General features: G+C 35.0%; 1 protein-coding gene across 5 annotated transcripts; it reads right to left on the bottom strand.

Annotated features, from left to right (window-relative positions):
* Window positions 1-459: 459 nt before the first annotated feature.
* Window positions 460-21788, bottom strand: LOC111446048 (symplekin). 5 transcript variants are annotated; one of them, XM_023084682.1, is made up of 27 exons: window positions 21418-21788; window positions 20401-20560; window positions 19982-20074; window positions 19319-19421; window positions 19012-19171; window positions 11903-12077; window positions 11215-11355; window positions 10532-11110; window positions 9814-10428; window positions 8234-8302; window positions 7415-7522; window positions 7068-7313; window positions 6311-6358; window positions 6018-6167; window positions 5466-5630; window positions 5311-5373; window positions 5002-5112; window positions 4791-4874; window positions 4663-4710; window positions 4218-4292; window positions 3911-4006; window positions 3468-3548; window positions 3323-3394; window positions 2330-2374; window positions 2095-2178; window positions 1905-2008; window positions 460-1124 (listed from the first exon to the last, which is right to left on the bottom strand). In XM_023084682.1, exons 1-27 carry the CDS (start codon window positions 21618-21620, stop codon window positions 1079-1081), a joined length of 3924 nt encoding a protein of 1307 aa, XP_022940450.1. In that variant the 5' UTR covers window positions 21621-21788; the 3' UTR covers window positions 460-1078. The 5 variants fall into 5 exon arrangements, with proteins under 5 accessions (XP_022940450.1, XP_022940451.1, XP_022940452.1 ...); XM_023084683.1 differs by having other exon boundaries at window positions 11215-11343; window positions 21418-21786; XM_023084684.1 differs by lacking the exons at window positions 460-1124; window positions 1905-2008; window positions 2095-2178; ... (13 more) ...; window positions 7415-7522; window positions 8234-8302 and adding an exon at window positions 9536-9725 and having other exon boundaries at window positions 21418-21781.
* Window positions 21789-21872: the final 84 nt, after the last annotated feature.

Below are 21872 nucleotides of genomic sequence, written 5' to 3'. Positions count from 1 at the left end.
CCTATGAAAAATATGTTTATAATGCATAAGCTATAATACAAATTATTACCTTAGAATTTGAATTTTTTTTTAAAGATAATTAAAACTAGATTTTATTTAATGTAATTAAAAATAAAAAATAGATGGAAGTTTAGTTTTTTATTAATTTTTATTTTTCATAGTATAAAAATTTAATTATTCTATTGTAATATAAGATGTACATGGATACAACAACAATTACCTTATCAATGTCAATGACTCGAGTCCTATAATTCCACTGTTTAATTTTCAACTACAACAATAAAACTCCAAAAAAAAAAAAAAAAAAAAAAAAAAAAAATCTCAAATATCAGATTGAAAAGGAGAATTCAATTAAAATCAAGAAAAAAAAAATGACACAATGATCGAAAAGCTTCTCACGAACTGAGCAACACATTTTCAATCTGTTTAAATCTGCATAAGAAATGAAACGCCATTGAATAAGCTTGGAAACCATACTGAATTAAAGGGTGTTACAGAAGAAAATTGGTTACAGTCGAAGGCTATTATATAGTACAGGGAACTATCTGTCACCAAGCTTACATACCGGGCAGCGTCCGTTACCAGAAGTTCGAATCCGAGCTACCCGACTAAACTGAACTAATGTACATAAACTGTCAAAATCTTGAAAGAACTAAATGGAAAAAAAAACATGACATTTCTAAGAACTCCTTAATGCAGATATGTACACCTACGTAGAATCAGCATTTCCTTCCCCTCATTTTATATGGGGATGGCTGTTGGTGAGGTACAAAGCTGGACTCTTTTGAATCATCTCTGGACACAAATCACTGGGTTCACATGCCGCTGCACAGACCGATAATCAAGGATTTCAAATGGATTGTCTGCCGTGGGTTATATAGTCGAAGCGATCGAGGTTCCATGGGATGATTGACAAAGCTGATTGGGACCATGATTGCAGAGAAGTCGCCTCGTACTCCTCCAAAGAGCTGAGCAGTCGATTCCCAAGTTCTCGAGGCTCACTCGTTCGCCACTCCGGAGTTGATATGCGAACCAATGATATTCGTCCTAACTTTACAAGATGAACAGAATGCAGTCGCTACAAATGCCTTTCATTTTCAAGACCCAGAACTACGAGCATCGGTCTGCCAAAATGAAGTGTTCCCAGATTTACTAAAACAAGATTTCTAAACTGATCCATAAAAAATAGCATAGTCTTGGGATATCTCTTTCAGGAGGAGGGTAGTCTACCACAATTTTTCTAAAGTTTATCGCAAGTCCGAGAGTATGGTAGACATCCAAAACGCCTAGATGCTTAATTAGTTCGAAGGGTTTCATTAACGAAGACCGAGGTTCGTGACATTATTGAGAGGAAATTCTAAATTCCGAACATCGAAATCTTGTATGCCAAATTCAACACCATCACAAGGCCATTATACCATCCAGCGTTTTAGAAGTTTTACTTCTTGGGATCAACAAAACAAGAACACGAAAAACTAAAAGTCATTAGCTTAAAAGCATTGCAGAAACAGATGTACTACTTCAAGATTGACATTAGAGGGCCCTTTAGTCGTTTTTGTTATCTATTTCCTGAACATATTTTCAAAATCCAATCCAAGTTTTGAAAAACCAAAATATATTTTTGTTTTTGAAATTCGACCAAAACTTCATAAACAAAGACGAAAATCGTAGTAATGAAATTGAAAGGAAACAAGCATAAATCCCGAAGCCAGAAACAAAAACACAAAACCGTTATCAAATCGACTATAGTTTTCTGTATCACCTCACTGTTGCAGAAAGCCCAAGCATTTGTTCTTTAAATAAAATATAGACACAAGGGAAGTATTCTGGAAAGATTTGCCAATATAGGGAATAAAGCTAGCAAAAAAACAGGTAACATGACGCACAAGAGAAAGAAAAAGTACCTAGAGAGAGTAGATTTTGTGCTGGGCTGGCTGGCATAAGCAGCAAGAGGACCTTTAAGGTTAGCATATTTGTTCAAAGCATTTTCAAGTTGTGGCGGTGGCAACTACAAAAAACAAATTTATTTAGGAACATACAGAACACCAAGTATAAGAGAAAGATATCCATATCAAATTGATGACATCATGAGACCTGTAATAGTACTCGAAAGGAATGAGGCTGCGTCTGAAATGCACATTTCAAAAAACCAAACCACAGTTTTGGCATTCTCCAGACCTGGATTCGAAAGACAACGTAGCAGCACGGTCCATGTGAGTACCAAGAATTAGATTTGGAGGACCATAGTTTCAGACAGCAGAGCATCATTTATATTTTATTTGTTTTTCTTTCATTAGATTTGGAAAACATAAGTTGTTACCAAAGGTACCTGTCTGTTTACAAGTTTGGAAAGTATCTCCATAACAAAATCAACCTGAAAAAGAAACCATGGTCATCCAAATAAGTAAACCGTGATTTTAACAATTAATTTTATTTCAAGCACAAAGCTGTATAAGATGTATTATAGGAACAAAAAAGAAAGGAGCATGAAGAATAGATATGTGATTTTCGTAAGCAACAAATATAACGACCAGTCACACCTAGAGCAAAATAATGTCAAGGTCTCAAATTTTTTTTAACTTTGATTGCATTTTTCACCAGGTCGGTCCATGCATTTAGTGGTACAATAATGTAACAGCCCAAACCCACAACTAGCTGATATTGTCCTCTTTGGGCTTTCCCTTTCGAGCTTCCCCTCAAGGTTTTAAAACACGTCTGTTAGGGAGAGCTTTCCACATCCTTATAAGAAATGTTTCGTTCCCCTCTCTAACCGATGTGGGATCTCACAAGTCGAGTCTCTTTCCACCTCACTTAGTACCCCAAACTCTAGAATCAATGACAATGCAAAAACTCAGTCCAAAAGGCAATATATAATAGCTCCATGAAAATATTTCCTAATATCAGAAAACACGGAAATAGTAAATAATCTTCTAGTGCATTCCTTGTGTCTTGCATACTGAATCTTCCTTTTATGGAATCAAAATCTGCTTCTATGGATAAACTTTTGGTTTGGATTGCACAGCTTGATGGGGAGCTGGAATTGATTTATCATAAATAGTTCTTTGCAAAGTAGAATATCTTCAAAAGAAATCAGAGATTCTTCTCGAATATAAACAAAAGTTCAATGATGCACACGAGTTAGATCTATGAAAAATTCTTGTTCATAGTTCTTCTTTATATGGTTGTCTTTGCTATTTTTTAATTTTTCTTTTTCACTGCAAAGCTTGTATCTCTAAACTTTTAATCATCCTCATTATATCACTTAGAAGTTGGTTCTTGTTTACCCAAAAAACACTGAAATTGTTGATCAAAGAAAATTTACCAGAGTAGGAAAAGCATCAATTGCCTGAATCACAGTTCTCATGAAGAGAAGAGGAAGTGGGGTTTGTTCAACCTGAAAAGATTAGTGTTATTACAATACCAAATTAAAAATATAAAAGTGATGATCCTAGACTTTATTAACATACCATGTGGCCCAAGGCTTTTGCTAAAACCTGCTGAGTGAAAACTGTACGTTGCTCAAAACAAGCTGAACAAGCATCCGTTATCTATAAAAATAAAAGAACCCAGAAAGTCATAAACTAGTATTCATTGATGCAGTAAACATTAGGGTATAAGTGGAAACCAGTTCAGAAACCTATGAAGGGTTGGATGGTTGAATATTTAACCGTAGAAAATGTGAGCTGTTAATTGTTTCAACTGTTTCAACATAGTTTTTGCTATTATTTTTTTTTTCAATAAGCACAAGAGCTGAATGCGAAGGAAAGTACATATATTGACATATCCAGCCCAGTTATCTGGACCAATTCTATAACCTATATTATTTATTTTGTTATTTGAAATTTTGAAGGATAAAACGTTTGAAACTCTATGATTAACGAATACATATTTGCAAAAGATAGCAAAATACCTTCTTTAATGCAAGGCCATCTTTTTCAGGAATTATGTTGTGGATGGCAATCAATACTTCAACAGGTGTTAAAGCTGGACGTGTATGTGCTGAACCCTGAAAGGAATGAAAAAGACCTGTTAGCATTATATTTAGAATAAACAACAATCAAATTCAACTAAATATTCAAAAGAATACATTGAAAGATTACCCTACCATGTGCCACAAATCTTACAAATATGCACAAGATTTCTCTATTCTACTCGATTCATATTAATGGCAGCAAAGCAACAATATTGTAAGTAAGCGTTTGCAGTATTCTAGATACCTGTAATATGTGAGCCAACGCTCTCTGAAACTTCTCCAATGGAAGATCCACCAATCGAGGAAAAATAGGTAAAACCTGGTACCTCAGAATGAATAAGAAAAAATCAACAAAGATCTCATTGGAAATTGTGCAAAATTTTCTCTATTTATTATTTGAATTCTTCATTTCATACCCTTGATTCATTTTCTTGTAAAATTTTTTTTTTTTTTTTCCTCAAAAATTTTCTAAAAAATTGTGGAGTCTACCTACACCACAACCCACAAGCTCATTCAAATGCACAGCTTCATGAGCCATGTTAATAGGTTCGCCAATTGAATACACTTTCTACACATCTAGAAACAGGTTGACCACTATAAACTAGTCTAGTTTCAAACATTGTTAAATTCTTCTCTAAAATAGGGAAAAAAAAACACAAAATACAAAGCAGAGAGAGAGAGAGGGAGACCTCATTTTTGGAAAGTGAGGGCAACATTGGGATGAGAATTGTCACGTCCTGGAGTGAACAAAGGAAATCCGGATCAATTTTTTCTTTTTTTACACTGGGTAGAATAGAAAAATAAATATTTTTCTAACCTTGAGTTTAGTTTCATATAAATGTTTAACAGTTGCGATCAGATCAGAAGAAGGCGTTGTCTCTCGAGTTAGCACCTGTAGTACCTGGCCAATAAACAATAAATTAACAGGAAATCTATCAAATAAATAATAAATAAAAAGGTAAACTGTTTGAGGTTCAATTACTTCTTGTTCCACAAAGACAAGTTTAGAGGAATAAAAGAAGACATACCAGTGCTAAAAGATGTTCACTTCCTTGAGGAGGATCTGATATTATTCTAAGCAATTCAGAATCAGATGACCCTAAGGCCGTAATAAGATTAGGGATATGTTCATGAACGGCCTGATTCAAACAATAACAAGATGCAGACATAATTCAGTACCACTTCCTGTAACAGTTTAGTTTTGATACAAAAAATACTTGTTCATTGATTTCCGTAACGGGAATACCATGATTTAAATAATAATAAAATTAAAAGAAAAAAAATAAAAGCGAACAAAACAAAAGAAAAAAGGAAGAGGAGGAAGAAGAAGAAAGGACCTCTTTCACTGATCTAGAAGCCCGTCCATAAGCATCAAATACAAACTGAAGAAGACGAGGTTTCTGCAGGAAAACGACTATATCGTATCAAATTAATTTGGGGAGGCAACCTGTCATAACTATTAACATTAACACTGTCATAGAAGATTGGGAACCTTCACGCATAAAGCAAAAAGAAGAGAAATATGTCTTTCGGCTTCTGAAAGTGACGAGGTTGAACTGCCACGAACTGTAGGTTGTGAACTCCTCATGGAATCGTTTTCTGAGGTTCCAGGATCTGACACTTGAGAACCGCAGACGGATGTTTCCTGACTCTCCCCCTAGAAAACAGTTTTCGCCATGGTAAGGGAAAGCATCAATAACGCACAATCAAACAGTTTATCCTCTTGTTGTGAAAAACTAAAAATTGCTTCATTGTGTTATCATTTGAAGAAGGCAATCTGGAAAAGAAAACACCGACAAAGAACAATTTATGTATCCCGACCCCAGCCCATGAGGAAATTAGCAAAGGGGATAAACTCATAGGAGATTTCCAAACATGGCAGTCAATTTAAAGTAAACTGGATTAATTATGCCTATTAGAGTCTAAAGACAAAAGTTAGAGATAATGAATATCCTGCTCGATTCTAGTCTCATTTGACATTTGGCACAGGGATCGTTTTTAATCTTTGGGCGTGGGATCAAACGAAAGAAACAATCTAACAGACCTCTGCTCCAGCTCTTTGTTCAATTGATACACATGGTGAAGGCACTACATCTGTCCTATCTCCATCGTCTACTGCAGACAGGAACATGTTTGTTGCATGCTGCTCAATCCCATCTGAAATGTAACTTAACCGGTAGAGTTTGTTTGCCACCTAATGATCAATGAAAACAATGAAAACAACATACTCATCAAACAAAGTAAATAATGTCAAAACTATAAGCACTTATTTCAATTGGAAACCCAGCCAACAGACAAGAACATCTGTGGGCAGGAACAAAGGTTGCTTTGCCATACCAGTCTAATAGCTGTTGCTCGAACCTTAACTTCTGAATGCATAGCACACTGTCATCAAATTACAATGTGAGATAACATAGAGTAATAAAACACACATTTGATTGCTAAAAACACAAGCATACACATATGGGGATAATACAAATGCTCTCCATCCCCATGACACATCAACATTCTTTCATAATTCACTGATCGAGGGTTTAAAAGTCAGTCCATGGATTAGCCTTGCTTTAGGAGACAGAAAAACGAAAGTAAACAGATATTGGGGAAATTGGTTCAAACCCAATGGTCACCTACTTAGGATAATAAGAAATCCTACTTCCCCAAAGCCTATAATAGCTCGATTAAGTCAGCAATGGATTCTACGTCCTTTTAGATATCCAATTCTTTGACAATATTTGATACCCAAAAAAGCTATATCCTCCAAGCTAGCCAAAGGCCTTTGATTTTCCCTCCCACCAAGAATTGGGGTACCGTAGAAACTAGTCGACATGCTTTTCTCTGAAGTCTTCCTTCATTAATAAATATTCTAGCACCCTAATTTAGATGCTAGCAAGTACATGTGAACTAATGATCAAAATGATTGTACTTGAATACTACACAAGATCTGAGGAAATATATTAAAGACACAACATCTGCAAAAGAATTCACCAATACCTACCTCTATCTACATTTCTTATAAGAAAATGTCGGTCATCATTGACAAGGATGACACAAATAATGAAAACATAAAAAATAATCCAACTGCAAGAATGTCTACCTTTAGAGCAATATCTAAGCAAGCCTGCCGACTATATGGCCGCTTCACAATCAAATTCCAAACAGTGCCAAGGCCTTGAGTGACACGGTCAATATCAGGAGTATCATTCCCGTAGTTGTCATCATTATCACAAAAGCAAAGGTTACGTAATAGATCCAATGTAGAGTTGGGCAAAAGTGGAACTTCACCAAGAAGTCTGCTAAAAGATTTATCTGAAGCTGGAAAAGAATCTAGCAGCGATTTAGCCTACAATAAAAAATTGCAATTATATCACTCACAAGTCAAAATGAAACTGAAGTTTCAGATAAAAGGATTAAAAAATCTGAAATGACAGAAAAGTGGCATACCACAACTAGAAGAAACTTCTCGTAAACAGCAGAAGAAGAGCTTTCAACTGAATCCAGAATATCAAGTGAACGTAGGTGATATAAGACATGCAAAGCAAGCTCGTGCCCCTGGAAAGAACTCATCAAAATGAGATGAATGCTCAAGACCAACCACGAGTTCATGTGCCAATGAAATTTAATAAGAATCTGGAAAATTATAACAATCATGAACAGGGCAAACATGATATTTGTAAAAATGAAGATTGTGATATGACCAATCTATGAACTACATAATCTTGTTGATTTCAAAGAAAAATCTACGACTACAATACTCGAGGTGTGCATTGATAGGCCAAATAAGCAAAAAGAAAAACCCCAACAGCCCACAAGATAAAAACAAACACGCACGCACGCACACACTATATATTATGAATTTGATCGAGACGAAAACAACTTCAATACTCTAACCCAATTTTTCAAATTAAAGAACCATCAACAATGGAAAAGGGAAATATACCTAATAAAATTGTTGGCATCGTGACAACTGGTAATAACTGATTAAGAAAGTCAATAAATGGAAACATTTACACATTCAATGCATAGTGTTATCACATCTTAATAATCTTTTATGATGTAATCACATGTATTTTTTTCTCTCAAAAGTACCATGTGCACTTTCAAATAACAGACTATAGGGAAAAGAATCCATGATTGAATGTCATTTATGCCTATCATCAAGTCAACCAACAAGCTCAGATTGACTGATCAAACAAGACTACGCCTTCAGTAAATTACATGAATCCTGATTCCATGCTGAATAACACTCATGAAATTTGATACCTTTTGCTGTTGGTAATCAATAGCGACTTGCTTTTCCAACATTCGAACAATATCATCGTCAGCATCAACCTATGATGAGAAAGGAAAAAAGAATTTTTAATTGCTCGAGATATCAAAATACAGAAGAATTGTAAGTCCAACTAAACAAATCTAGAGTTACATAAAACGGTTAATTGATATCCAGCCTTTCCCAAATGGAATTAACAACCATGCCATTGAACAGTTGCAACACACACATCATTTGGACCTCCAGTGGACCAAAAAAAGAAATAAGAGAACAAAATTCATCATGTACTATAACAGCAGTAATACGTATGACTTGGCAACACATATGTGAAGCATTACAAGTGACATTATCAAGCAATTCCAATCAAAAGCCAAAAAAACATAGATGAGAATATATCATACTTTGCATTCATACTATCACCAAAATTCTTGTTATCTTCAACCTGGGATTACATAAGCTCATTGATTCAATATATTTTATAGTCTGTCAAACATATTATTTTCAATAAATTATCTCAGTAAATCAAGTTAACAAAGAAAACCTGTGAATCCCTAGTCCAAAGAAAGACAACGTAAGAAAAAACTCTGCAGCCCGTCCCAATTGCCTTTCAAACATACAGTAAAAGCCAAAGATTCAACACAGTACTCCCTTTCTGTAATCAAATGGAGCGATACAAAGTACAACAGCAATACTAAAATTGGCAGAGACAATTATTATATATCATGAAGCAGATGCGTTCAACATGTCCTTTCCACAGAAACGAAGTGCATGAGAAACGTAGAGGTAATTTAACTGTCATGAGGATATACTGAGTTTATGAAAGTATACAACAATATAAAAATATTTTTTGAGTAATATTTTTGTAACTCCAAAAATGTTTGTTGAGTTCAAACCACCGAAGTTTAAATCCATCTCATTTCTTGCTCCAACTTGATTAAGAGTCACTTCGACAAAGATTACTATGGCCTAAAGTGAGAGACATGTCTTGACAGATGCAAAAGTTGACATTGATTAAATTAGTCGAGTTCATGATACCTCATGCACTAGTAAAGATAAAGGAACACAATGTGCCAATGTGGCACTACACAAATTGATCCCTTTGTTCTTGCATATTCCTTTTCATGAACCTTAAAATAAAGGCTGTCAGTCAGTCTTAGGTATACAGATCCCTCCCTCAAATCGTCGACCTTTATTTCGTAAAGTGAAAATCCAGAGGCAGATATTGAAAGGAGAAACCATGTTGCTTGAGTGCGATAAGGGTTACTTCGAGAGTTACGAAGGGGGAAGGAAGAATCTAATGAAAATTATATAATATAAATGTATAATAGAGTATATTACACTTAGGCCTCTTGGCTTCCTCAACAAAAACTTGAAGAATACATCTTCCTTACTAGTTACTTATATTCACACTAATAGCTAGTTGGAAAGCCGTTATTTTCCTTATGTACAATGTGGCTGAACTTCAATCCCGCCAAACTCATTGCACTGTAAAATTTTGACAGTAATTAAAGTTTGTGTTGTTATAGAGAGAACAAACATAAAAATAATAAAGACAATCAGATATTGCCCCCACCTGAGCAACCAATCGAGCAATTATTGCCAAGCGTATCTGATTGCAATCTGCTCCAGTGGAATTCTTGCATGAATCAAATATCTTTTCAGCTGCCAAATTTCTTACAGTTATTTGCTGTTCTGGAGTCAAGTCAACGTATGGTGGGAGCAGAGGCAATTCCTCGCAGGTATCTTCAGATGCAGCTGCATTTGTAACTGATGGAGAATACTGATCATATTCCATGGAAGATGGTGTATCATCCCTCTTTGGCACTGAGTCATCGAGCAAATTAACTGCCACTAAACCATCATCAGCTTTTCCAACAGCAGAAGGCATGGGATCCAGAGGGGCACTAATTTCTAATATAGTTTCGACTTTCTTGGCTCTATCAGGAGAATTTGATTTGGGGGTTAATTGGTCTGTTCCAAGGTCGAATGGGGTCTCTACGATTTTTTCTTCAACTCTTGTTTTTGCTATAGGAGAAACCAAGGAATTCTCGATCGTTGCAGTAACAGGAACTGAAGCAGATTTTCCCAAAGATATGGAGTTGTCAATATCAGATATATTTGAACTTTCCTCTTCCACACTAGAAGCAGAAGATACTCCTCCACGGCGAGGATCAAGCCGACGGGGATCCTGCATGAGTGAGTAAAAAAAAAAAATTGATTTAGAGGCAGAGTGGCAGACATAAAATGACAGAGACATAAACCAATGCACAACCACAGCTGGCTAAAATTACCCTTCTTGGATCGCGTTTAGAATCGACAGGGAGACTATTGACAGTAGACTCAGCAAAAGTTGAACCAGCTGAGGTGGCCAAAGAAAAAGGAACTTGTGCAGTAGCAACTGAAGTTTGCACATTACTTAATGGGGCTGATGGTGCCAGAACCTTCACATGACTACTTCCTTGACGAGTTACAGGCAAGTCCCCATGCCTAGTTAAAGGAGGGGATGCTTTGGGCAAGTTCTTCATGTTAGTTATGACAATATCAGCTAACAAGTCCGGATGAATATTTGAAATCAGAATTTCAAGCGACTCTGCACCTCGCTCCCCTTCAGCAAGTAAGGCACCAATCATAGCAATCATCTGCTCTGCTGGACTTAATTCAACATCTAACGTAGGAACAGATGTCCCATTAGAGACGGCATTCTGCAGAGAACCATCTTTTTGATTTGGGGAGATTAGGTGAACGTCTGGACCAAAACGACTTTGCTTGGAAACCTCACGACCATTGGAAAGTTCTTCATCGTCCAGAAGCCTAGGTCTTTTTCTAGTTAGATCCACTGATGCATTATGCTGAATTGATGATTGATCATCCTTATTGTCAAAGATATTAATGTTGAGACATGAAAAGGGAAGCAGTAAGCAACATATATAGCAACAAAGAATAGTGATCACATCAATACTCAGCAAATAATTACCTTGCTCGGCCAAGCATCACGCGAAGCTCGATCTGCAGCCTTCACCATTTTGTCCACTTGCCTGATAACCTGATCTGCAGCATCTCCAGCATTCATAGCTCTTAAAGCCTTTAGCAATCTATCTCTTGACTGAAAACCAAGCAATCAGAGATAAGTGAATATGGCCGCCCAGTCATTTCCCAAGGATTTCAGTATTTATAGCCATTCCAGTTTTTAATGAGAAGTAATAAAATTAAAATTTGATAATTTCCCTAAATGGTCAATCTCACGAATCTTCTCTACGAAATGATAGAAATAAATGGGGAAAAGAAATGAGATATTTTGAGTCAGTCTCACTAATTGTAGAGATTCTACAATCAAGAAATACAGAGAACTTTCAGGCTCCATCATGGCCCCTCACTAACATGACAAAAAAAAAAAATGAACTCAAGATTTTGCACTTCAAGTCACATACAGTTCAGGATCTGCATTCTACTCTGAAGTTCCATTGCACAACAAAAGCTATTGGCCAAAAGCAAAATAAGTGCAATAGATAAATCCTTATAAGACGGTGACATGGTGACTTCATCTTGTAATTCCCAAGTGCACAACCAAGTAATAATCTACACGAAAAAAACCTAGAGGACTATGCATACTTGTGTGTGCACATGCAGGATCAGTATGAAAAAAATAAAGGCATAAGTCTAACCTCTACAAAAGCTGGATGCATACACCTTAGGAATCCCAAAAGGGCAGATCTTATAGAATACTGAATGCTGGCAGCATGACGCCCCCTTACCATCTCAAAACTTGGAACCAATTCCAGCAGTGCCGATAGAATGTGACCATAATGAACTGGTCTTTTCCTTGCTATAGCTGCTAAACTGTCAAGCAGAAGAGCAATTGATTTGAAAGAGGAAGATAGATTGCAAATATCAAAAGTTACAGCAGTGAAGGGAAAGTTTAAGCAAACAATTCAAGAAAGGAAAGAAAAACTGTTAACAAAGTGAATTGCAATTATGTAATTGTAGTAGATGTCGAAAAAAATCATAAGATCAAAGGCATAGTTGAACATACACAAAACTATTCTAAAATCAAATAGAAAAAAGTAACGAACAGACACATGAATTTGACTATAATCAAATTAAAATCATCTATGTCACATCTCAACATAATTATATGAAAACTGCTAGAAGGCTATAACCTACAGATAAACTACACTACCAGCAACAAGATCAGAGTAAAATAAAAACAAGAAAAAAAAATTACAGACCATTTCCTCAAGACGATTATTAATACAGAATAAATACAAAAGCTGAAGTTTAAGAACCACAACTATGTTTGGATAAAGTTTATTTCGTGATGCATACACATAATCTCAAGGATCTTACCAAGTAACCAAACAAGTAAAGAGCTATGCATGATACTAACTGGTAAAAATCTTGGATAATGATGAAATGAAGAAAACTATCAATGCCAAATAGAGTGTGTTTCTATAGATTCTTTAGCTTTGGGCATTCACTTATTAATTGAAGTAGACAACTTTTAATCTTGTCAAACAAGTCGAGTAAAATAATTTTGACGAGCAAGGCAATAGTATTGTACAAATAGTATATCCAGAAAGGAGAACACGCCTAGAATGGGAAAAGATGATAGGGAAGAATAGCAGAAGGTAACATAGCAAAGAACAAGGAGAGGAGAAGTTTAGAATCAGATATGTCATTTGACTTGGAGAAAAAACAATTTCTTATTGAATTACACTCAACAAAGCCTTTTGACGTCAATCACTCAAGAAATCAAGCTTAAAAATAACAATTGCATCAGACCATCTCCAGGATTCAAAAACTGTAAGTTAGATCAGGCAAAAGGAACCAAGAAGTTTAGCTAAAAGAGTGAAGTTTCCAACAATTAATGACAAATTTTTAGGTAATTATGCTAATAGAATCAAAAACCATAATCCCAGTCAGCTGCATTTCATAAATATTAACAAAAACTGTTTTTTTTTTTTTTTTTTCATTGCATAAATGAAAAGTTCCGTTTTTTTTGTTAAAAAGGAACTGTTTTTTTAAAGAAGGTAAGAAAACTTTCCTGAAGAAGGATGAGGATTTCTCCATTAGCATTAACAGTCGAAGCAACAGTATTCATCCATTAACACTCATTAATGTTCACACACAGAAGGATACAATTAAAAACCATTCTCAATTATTAATAAACTAACATATTATTTGCAAATAATCCTTCCCATGTGACAAAACAGAATTGTTTTTCTTTACGTATGACCTCCTATCTGATTTAAGTAAGAAAATTGATAAACATGATCTATGAGCAAATTCATGCTCTCGTCATATGATTCAGAACAGGCTAAACCCTTTCTTTCACTGCTGCTCTGGATAAAATAATACAGACAGGCACTCTCTATCATCCTTTCCTTCTTGTTCATGATATTCCACACAACAATTAATTCCAGCTCACAAAAAATAAAGGATTTCAAAGAAAAAGACTACCATAGTTCTGAAATCGATTGGCATGCTAATGAAATTTCATTTTCAATCTTTGCAATACTTCGACATAACTACAAATGAAACAACTACCACAGTGAGATTAAATCAACAACTTGATTGAATCTTGCTGTTGAAAGCAGTCGTAAGTGCAAGACCAAAAATCACTTGCATTGCATAAGAACTCCCAAGGAAATGCAGAAGTAGATGAAGTTATAAATAACACGATGGTAACCAGAGACATGTAGGACTACATTACTGCCTATATCTTCCACGATTTCAGTTATGAAAACAGAAAGAAAGGCAGAATACTAAAAGCTCACACATCAAACAACCAAATAACCCGAAAAAAAGTCAGATTTCAAGTACAAGCATAGAAGCCTGAGAAAAAACGTGTCCACATCAAGCCAGGGAGGGAATCTAAAATTCAGTTTTACCAAAAGCAGTCAAATCTGCAGGGGGGCTTTGGAACCCCAGGCCAAATAACATAAAATGTTCGTTAAGGGAAAGCAGGGAGCATCCAGAGGCAGTCAAGGGGTTTCTAAAAGATTTCCCCATAAGGTTACTAAAAGGAAAGCTTCCAAAAAGAAGACAATGGCCATAGAAATAAATATCAGAACCAGAAAATTAGACGCTTACACGTCACTTTTCCCTGCAACTACTCCTACAGTTTCTGAATCCACAAAAATACAGCACGAGAACAACTTTATCAACTGAATTATTTAAGCCACGACAGTTGCAATAAAAGCCAAGTGTCTACAAACTTCCATCCTAATTAACACTACTGCAGGTTCACCCTTCATCACCTGACATAATAGATGGAGAACTTCACCATTCATCAAAGATTAGAATGGTCGACAGAATTTCTTAGTTCATTTTCTCAAATGTACTCCATTTCCAGTTTCAAAGATAAGGTAGGTCATACAACATATGTTTTGATTTCCAAGTTCAATACTATAATTTTGCTCAACAATATATGCAGCAGTGTTCGATATTCAACTTGGGGATTCAGTCAAACATCATAAAACCAAAAAATTAAATTAACCAATATAGGCAATATAATTCAATTCAGACAGGTGATTCAAATAAGAAGCTAACAATTTTCAACCAAGAGGTGTCAATATTACTCAGAAATAAATACTTCAAGGTAGGAATACAAGAAGGCAAGGATCAGAGTATCATAATTTGTTAACTTGAAAAATCGTTGGAAAAGTATGACAAGCTAACACCAGAAAAAACCTTAATTGTTGCAACAGCAGTACAAAATATGACATTGGTTTTCTGAAATTCAGTTAAGATTTTTGTTATACCTTTAAGATCAAAACAACAACAATCCTACAAACAAGTTTGTTTTATTTCCATATCCAAACTTGAACGATAAAGAAATGGTTTTCATGTATGGACCTCAGGTAAAATGACAAGCAGAAATTCCAATCAGACATAACTTCAAGTACACATCCAGGAAGCCAATTTCCTATAATCCTCTCTTCATATCTACTTTTCTGTACAACTTATGTTGCATATACTTGTATATTTTTGGAGCCTTGACTGCATTTGGTGATTCAGGAAAAAACTACGGTTTGAAATATGTAATTTCAAGAGGAAAAGAAAGAGCCTTAAGAATGATAGCAGAAAGTAACTGCTAATTAAGGAAAACGTGAAATAAAGGTTTTATCTGCAATGATCAAGTTTTTCTTATAGAAATTAATGGCATTCAGCAAAATTCTTGATGATGAAAGAAAGATTTATTAAATTAATTTCCCATCACATAAAACCAAAATCTTGAATGCTTTACAACCAGCCAGTATCAAGACTCAACTCCACTCATTTGATGGACGAAATCAGACCATATAAGCTTACCGTTAGATAGATCGTCAACATTCTCTAAGTTGGGTTTGGAACTGCTGTCAGAAATTACTTAAAAAGCTGAACCACAAAAGTCATAGTAATCTGGTTGAATTAAAAGTCAAGCCCTCAGAATCCAGGTAGTTGCTATTATAGCTTACGCAAGTAAACTGCTTGATATATTATAACGCCATTGCTAAATAGTTCAAAAATGATGAAAATCTTGTATCAAATAAATTAAAAACATAAGCGGTGCCATCTTTTTACAACAAGGACATCTATATAATTGGTTTGATAAACAAAAGAGCAGAACAGAACAAATTTTAAGTATTGCAAGTGAACCATATATGCTACTGAGTAAGCAGATGTACTTAAGAAAGGCAGGTTAAAAGTAATACGCAAAACTTCAAACCATATTAAGCCAAGAAAACAGGCATAAGATAAAGAACGAAAATAGAAAACAACTTGATGCTAAAACGTTAGACATTGCTGGTCAAAATGAAATACTTTATTATCTCAAATAAAATGTGTATCACTGTCAATAGAAGTATACATTTTCAATTAATCGCTATAAGTCGCTGTATGCACAGAGAGCATAGGAAACTGTGATGAATGGTTTCTTTAACAGTTTGCAATGTATAAACTTCACTGATTCACCTTCCATCCCATTCACATTAGGTAATCATTGCACCAGTTGTCCATTCCTATCCCTGGCCACTGGTGCTCCGAAGTACCCAAACAATTTTGCAGTTTAACACCATCTAGCTTTGCTACTCCATTTTCTGAATCATCAATGAAGTATTATCCAATGCCACTACATCCATTTAACTGAGCTTGTCAGCATGCAGCACTGAACGTCACAAACAAGCAGCTGAACTTGTTAAATGACCTGATCCAGGCTTCAATTGTCCCTTCACAATTTTCAAGATAGTAATGACAAGGGCAAAATAGAGGTCACTGCTATGTGCTAAAGTTTTGAGGCCCCCACCAATCTGATATAATATGTGGCATGTGGATTAAGAACATAGTTATATATATACCCCCAAACGTTCAGGCAACAAAGGTGACAAACGAACATTGAACAGTACAGGCAATCATTAAGCCCAAATTAAACGCAATAACACTACACAGTTAATATAGACACAAGATTGTGATTTAAATTACCGTTAGGTGGACATTTTATAATCATCAAAGCAAGCTAAGTTACTGAGCCAAAATGACATTCACAAAAATTCCATGTACAATTACATCATTAATAGTTGCGATGAAAAGTTTGGATCACAATATGGGTCCCCATACACATGCAAAATTTCACTAAACCTCACTGGGACTATGTATGCGACAACACAAGAAGTTCCACAAGGTGCATTTTGTTTACATATCCAAATTTTCCTTCTTATCCACTGATCCCCCTTAATTTATATTGTTAGCAAACTACAAAGAAAAAAAGTGTAATCGTCTCTGGAAGAGAACTTTCATCAAATATACCAATTATCAACAACTCGTTCATATCTCCAATACCCATATAAACACTGGAAAATACTCATGTATAATCACAAACTCTCGACTTTCTAAAATTTGGAACGGCCAGAATGTTTACCCAACATGATTTCTTTCTTCATGTTAACCAAATTTTAGGTTCACGCCCTAATAAGGTTAGCTATGTCATGTAGGCAGTAAGAAAATTGTATAGGTATTCAAAAAAGATATAGGCATCAACATTTAAATGAATAGCATCTTACAACAAAGATCAAGACAACAATTTCCAAGCTAACTTAGTTGTATACACAACAAGAAACTGTGCTGAACACATCAACCCTCTTTTGAGTCAGTGGCATATGAATGTTCAATTCTTTAAACCACATTCATATGAAAAGTAAAAAAAATAATAATAATAAACCCTCCTAGGCATCTCCAACCACAATTGCATGCTTCTCCACTCCATTATTCAACCTTTCATGAAAGAGTTACAGAATTCAAGATTATAGAAATTCTCATGCAGCGTTTAAAAGTTGGTTCTTTAAAAAGAAAATAAGAAATCCTATCATTTGCAGTAACATTGGCCCAAATATGGGAACAAAGTGAGAGAAAGAAGACCTTCAAAGATGAGAGTATGGAAGTTCCGAGTATTTAGGACACGGCCCAATAAAGCTAATAGAAACTAAGAGTTTTAGGGCTTGCATTGGTGCTTGATGGTATTGGGGTTGGTGGTTTCATTCTTTAAGTTGTTGCAACTATCATTGTGACAATTAGTGAAATTCTTGTTTCATTTTTATTGAACCAATAAAAAATTATATGTTCTTTGTTTCAAAATCCAATCTGCACGTCCAATAAGTTCTTTGTTTCAAAATCCAATCTGCACGTCCAATAATATCTCTTTTTGATGAAAAGGCACACCACAATTTCATTTAGACAAATGAAAGAATAAAAAGGCCATATCAAATGATAGCCCAACAACAAAGAGTACACATCTAATAATATTATTGCCAATACACCTAACAAGATGCATACACAAGCAAAAAAATGACAGCAATAAATGATACTTTTTTAATACTCATGTTTTATCTTTTAAGAAGTATTGACATGTATCATATCAACATCATGACTAATGCTAGAAAAGGAGAATATAAAGATCCAACAAATAATTAATAAACTAGAAGAAGCAAAAAGTCTATAAAACTCAAATCATATACTTCAAAATAATAATGTAGTAGGACATATCAGAAAGAGTGGCACATTTCAGACTGCGCAAGAAATTGAATCAACCAATAAACTAATTTAGAAATTCTATAAAATGATGTGCAAGCAGAAAATACACAAAAAGATTTATTATTTAATAAGCACAAATTATATGAAGATTAGAGAACATTCAAACAATGCACTTAAACAATGTCATAACCTAACTCTTACAAAACTTTGATCGAAAATGAGGAAGAAACCAACACCAATGTCAATGTCACATTACACTCTCCTAAGGGAGAAAATAAAAATATATAAAACCACTTAATCCTCCACTCCATATATGGAGAAAGCAGCTATAAGGCCAAAGGAATGCACTCCCTGGTGCGTTCCTTTGTGCCATTGATCTTTTTAATTTTTTTTTTCTCACTCCCTTTCAGAGTGTGTTTCTCTTGAACTTTTAGTCTTTTCATAATATCTATAAGAAGTTATTTCTTGTTCAAAAAAATAAAGAAAAGAAAAGGTACAGCATTAACTCAAGATCCTTAAGCAAATGAAAATGAAATTTGATGCTTTTCACAGCGTAGACAGCCGTAACATAAGTAATTCTACTTTTTTCTCTACCTTCTTTTACATGATACTCAACGAAAGTATATTAACATCAAAAGGACACATGGCAACTTGCAACGTATAGATTTCAGGAAAAAAGAGAAGAAACTTGAAATAAATTGTCACTCTGCCATCGACTTATATAATAACCAAATATGAGAGAGAGAGAGAGAGAGAGAGAGCTCACCTACTAACAACTGTTACTGTGTATGTACCCGGAACAGAACTGGTCTGCAACAAATTCAACAGAATACCAAGCATCCTACTAGCTTCTGACATTAACCCGACTGGATCCAAAATAGAAAAACCACCAGCTAGCCATGAAATGTTAAAAACATCCCCATTTCCTGTTCGCAGGAAGGATAAAGTTAAATTCCAAGAAAACAAACCTCCAGAAAAAGTCGCTATATAGAACTTAAAAAATGAGAAATGTTACAATGTGAAACCCAAACAACTTAAAGCGGACACATGTTTGTGATTTCCAAATGCAATACCTTCTGAGATAGCTTTTTGTGGATCATTTGTGTCAGACGTAAAAAGTAGAACATATGTTTCCAAAAATTTCAAAGCCAGCAACCTCTTCCCAACAGAACCAGGCTACAATATGACATGTAAGAAACTTCAAGGTCAGAACAGTTGGTAATTCTTTAAAAAAAAATAATAATAAAAGATTAGTCAATTATGTATATCATTTTTTACCCCAAAAAAATTCAATTATGTATATCATTTTTTATCCCAAAAATTTCAATCATGTATATCTTCCAATGAGTAATAAAATATACAGGGAAGCAAGCCGGAAGAAGGAATATTTTAGTATTACACTCACAATATCCACCGAAAATTTCTTGTTTTTTCATTCAGAAACAACCAAATCATTCAATTTACAAAAGTACGATAAAGTTTTGTTAGGAAAAGTCCTCTAAAAGTATAAATTAAGATTTTGTGCATACACAACACACACATGCATAGATATACAGAGAACAAGGGAGAGAAGAGACAAATATTAAAAAAATAAAAGTCAAAACAGTCAGCCTTATTATGAGCCTTTTCCAGTAACAATAACACTATCAGGCCAAGAGAAGAGAAAGAAGAAATAGAGATCCACATTTAAAAATAAAAAAACAGTTTTCAAGGGCCACAGTTAGGCATTTACATACCTCTATAGCAATTGCCAAAACATCATCTTTAAACTTCAACATTCTCATCCACATTTCTTCAAGCCATCTCTCAACTTTACCCCGCCGATGGAACTGTGGAATTCTAAAGTTAGCATTTAATTTCAAATGTTACGAAAAAAAATTTAACTAAAGAATACATATAAAACATATGCATACTAATGACATTGATCGAAGACTAGAATAACTGTACATAAATATAACATAATGGTTGTAACTGTACATAAATATAACATAATGGTCGACTGGTCTTCTCACACGAGTCAAACCATGTCAGTAAAGCAATGTGAAAATAAAATAAACATAAATCAGAAGGAAAAAAATCAAGCATTAAACATTCAGTAAGCTGAATTATTCCAAAAAAATCTTCCACTTTAAGCAAGGAGAGAAAAAGGAGAAACCTGCAATGTCATCTCTCTTAAAGTACCACAAAATAATTTTTGGCCACTAATAATTGATTGTCCTGCTACAACAGAGTCTTCATCCTTTAAAGATGCCAATAAAACTGACATTAACAGAGGAGAATGTTCCATGGCTCTTAATCCAATGTCTTCAATCACCCTGTAGATGGTGCAAAGTGAAAGCATTTAACGCATAAGTAAATAAAAGGAAAATATTTCCAGGAGCTAACATGCTTGAGAAGAGAAGTAAAAGATGTCTTAGGTGTACAAAGAAGCCAAGTGGAACTATTGTTGATTGCACATCAAGAAGCAATAAAAAGAATTCAAAAGAAACTAACCGGTCCCAAAGAATACATTGGAAATACTATATTTACCGTAACCTGTATATTTTTAACATGGAAACTTTCACATTGTCATAAAGATAATTACAAGAGAGGAGGGCAAGAAATTTCCCAATCAACAAAAAACAACACAGGTTATTAAAAGGCCCTTTGTTATGCAGTAATCGAGTACAGCGAATAAGTGTCAAATGAAATGAACTTTGACATTATCAAGATCACAAACATGCCTCTCCTGGCTTCAAAAAGACAAACATTACTCTCCAACTAAATTTCCTAAAGCTTTAGTATAGTGACCATAGATTGACAATAAGCTTTAGTATAGCGACCATAGATTGATATCGTTGATCCAAATTTGCTGCCGTAAATAAATGCCCTATATACCAAGTAATACTGACGAGAATGTATGCAAGAAACAAAATTACCATTTAAAGGCAACCAAATTTTTTGCAGATAACATAGTAAATACAACACAAAAGTGCATTATCCCGTGTAATGAGAACGGTTATCACAAAACTTATCGACTCACTTCACTCTTTACTAACATTGGACTCGTACTAGGATCTCACTTTCATGTAGATCGCTTCTTGCAAGTATAAGTAATGTAGGAGATGTTATGATAAGCAAGAATGATCCAAAATACAAACAACAGAGGGAAAAATTAGGGTTCTGAACTCACTCAATCAACAATTTACGTAGTAAGCTCTCGGGGGAGGACTGAAGCTCGACCAAGTAGGAGTAAAGCTCTGCAGCGAAAGATGGCTCGATAGACAGTATAATATCCTTTACCTGCTTCAAAGATGAAATTTTCACCGTTAAATCGCCGTGGTTGTTAGCGGCGGCGAGGAGAGACAGTGCTCTTTCTCTGAGAACTCCAGCCATAGTTGACCTAGAACGAAAAAAGTAACTGTGAAACAAGAATGGTGAGGGTTGAATTAGGGAGGTGTGCTAGGGCTTTGAAGAATCAGAGAATTTTATCCCGGGAAAGAACATGAAACTGACGGGATAAACGAACCGGAGAGGTCAGGTTGCGAGGGAATTTAAAGCAAGCAGATGAGACGACGGCTGGCGCGGAGGGCAGGCACGTGAATATCACGTGGCCCTCCCGCATTTTTATACTTTAGGGTTTTTTTT

Source organism: Cucurbita moschata, unplaced genomic scaffold (genome assembly GCF_002738365.1).
Source record: "Cucurbita moschata cultivar Rifu unplaced genomic scaffold, Cmos_1.0 Cmo_Scf00008, whole genome shotgun sequence".
Lineage (NCBI taxonomy): Eukaryota > Viridiplantae > Streptophyta > Magnoliopsida > Cucurbitales > Cucurbitaceae > Cucurbita > Cucurbita moschata.
The sequence above is the reverse complement of the archived record's forward strand: the minus strand, read 5'-3'. Positions and strand labels throughout refer to the sequence as shown.

Coding starts and splice junctions, on each gene's coding strand:
- LOC111446048 (XM_023084682.1), bottom strand. CDS start 21,620: ATGGCTGGAGTTCTCAGAGAAAGAGCACTGTCTCTCCTCGCCGCCGCT. Junction 7,314..7,414: donor AGAAGTTTCTTCTAGTTGTG/GTATGCCACTTT, acceptor TTTTTATTGTAG/GCTAAATCGCTGCTAGATTC. Junction 4,293..4,662: donor CCTCACTTTCCAAAAATGAG/GTCTCCCTCTCT, acceptor CTGAGGTACCAG/GTTTTACCTATTTTTCCTCG.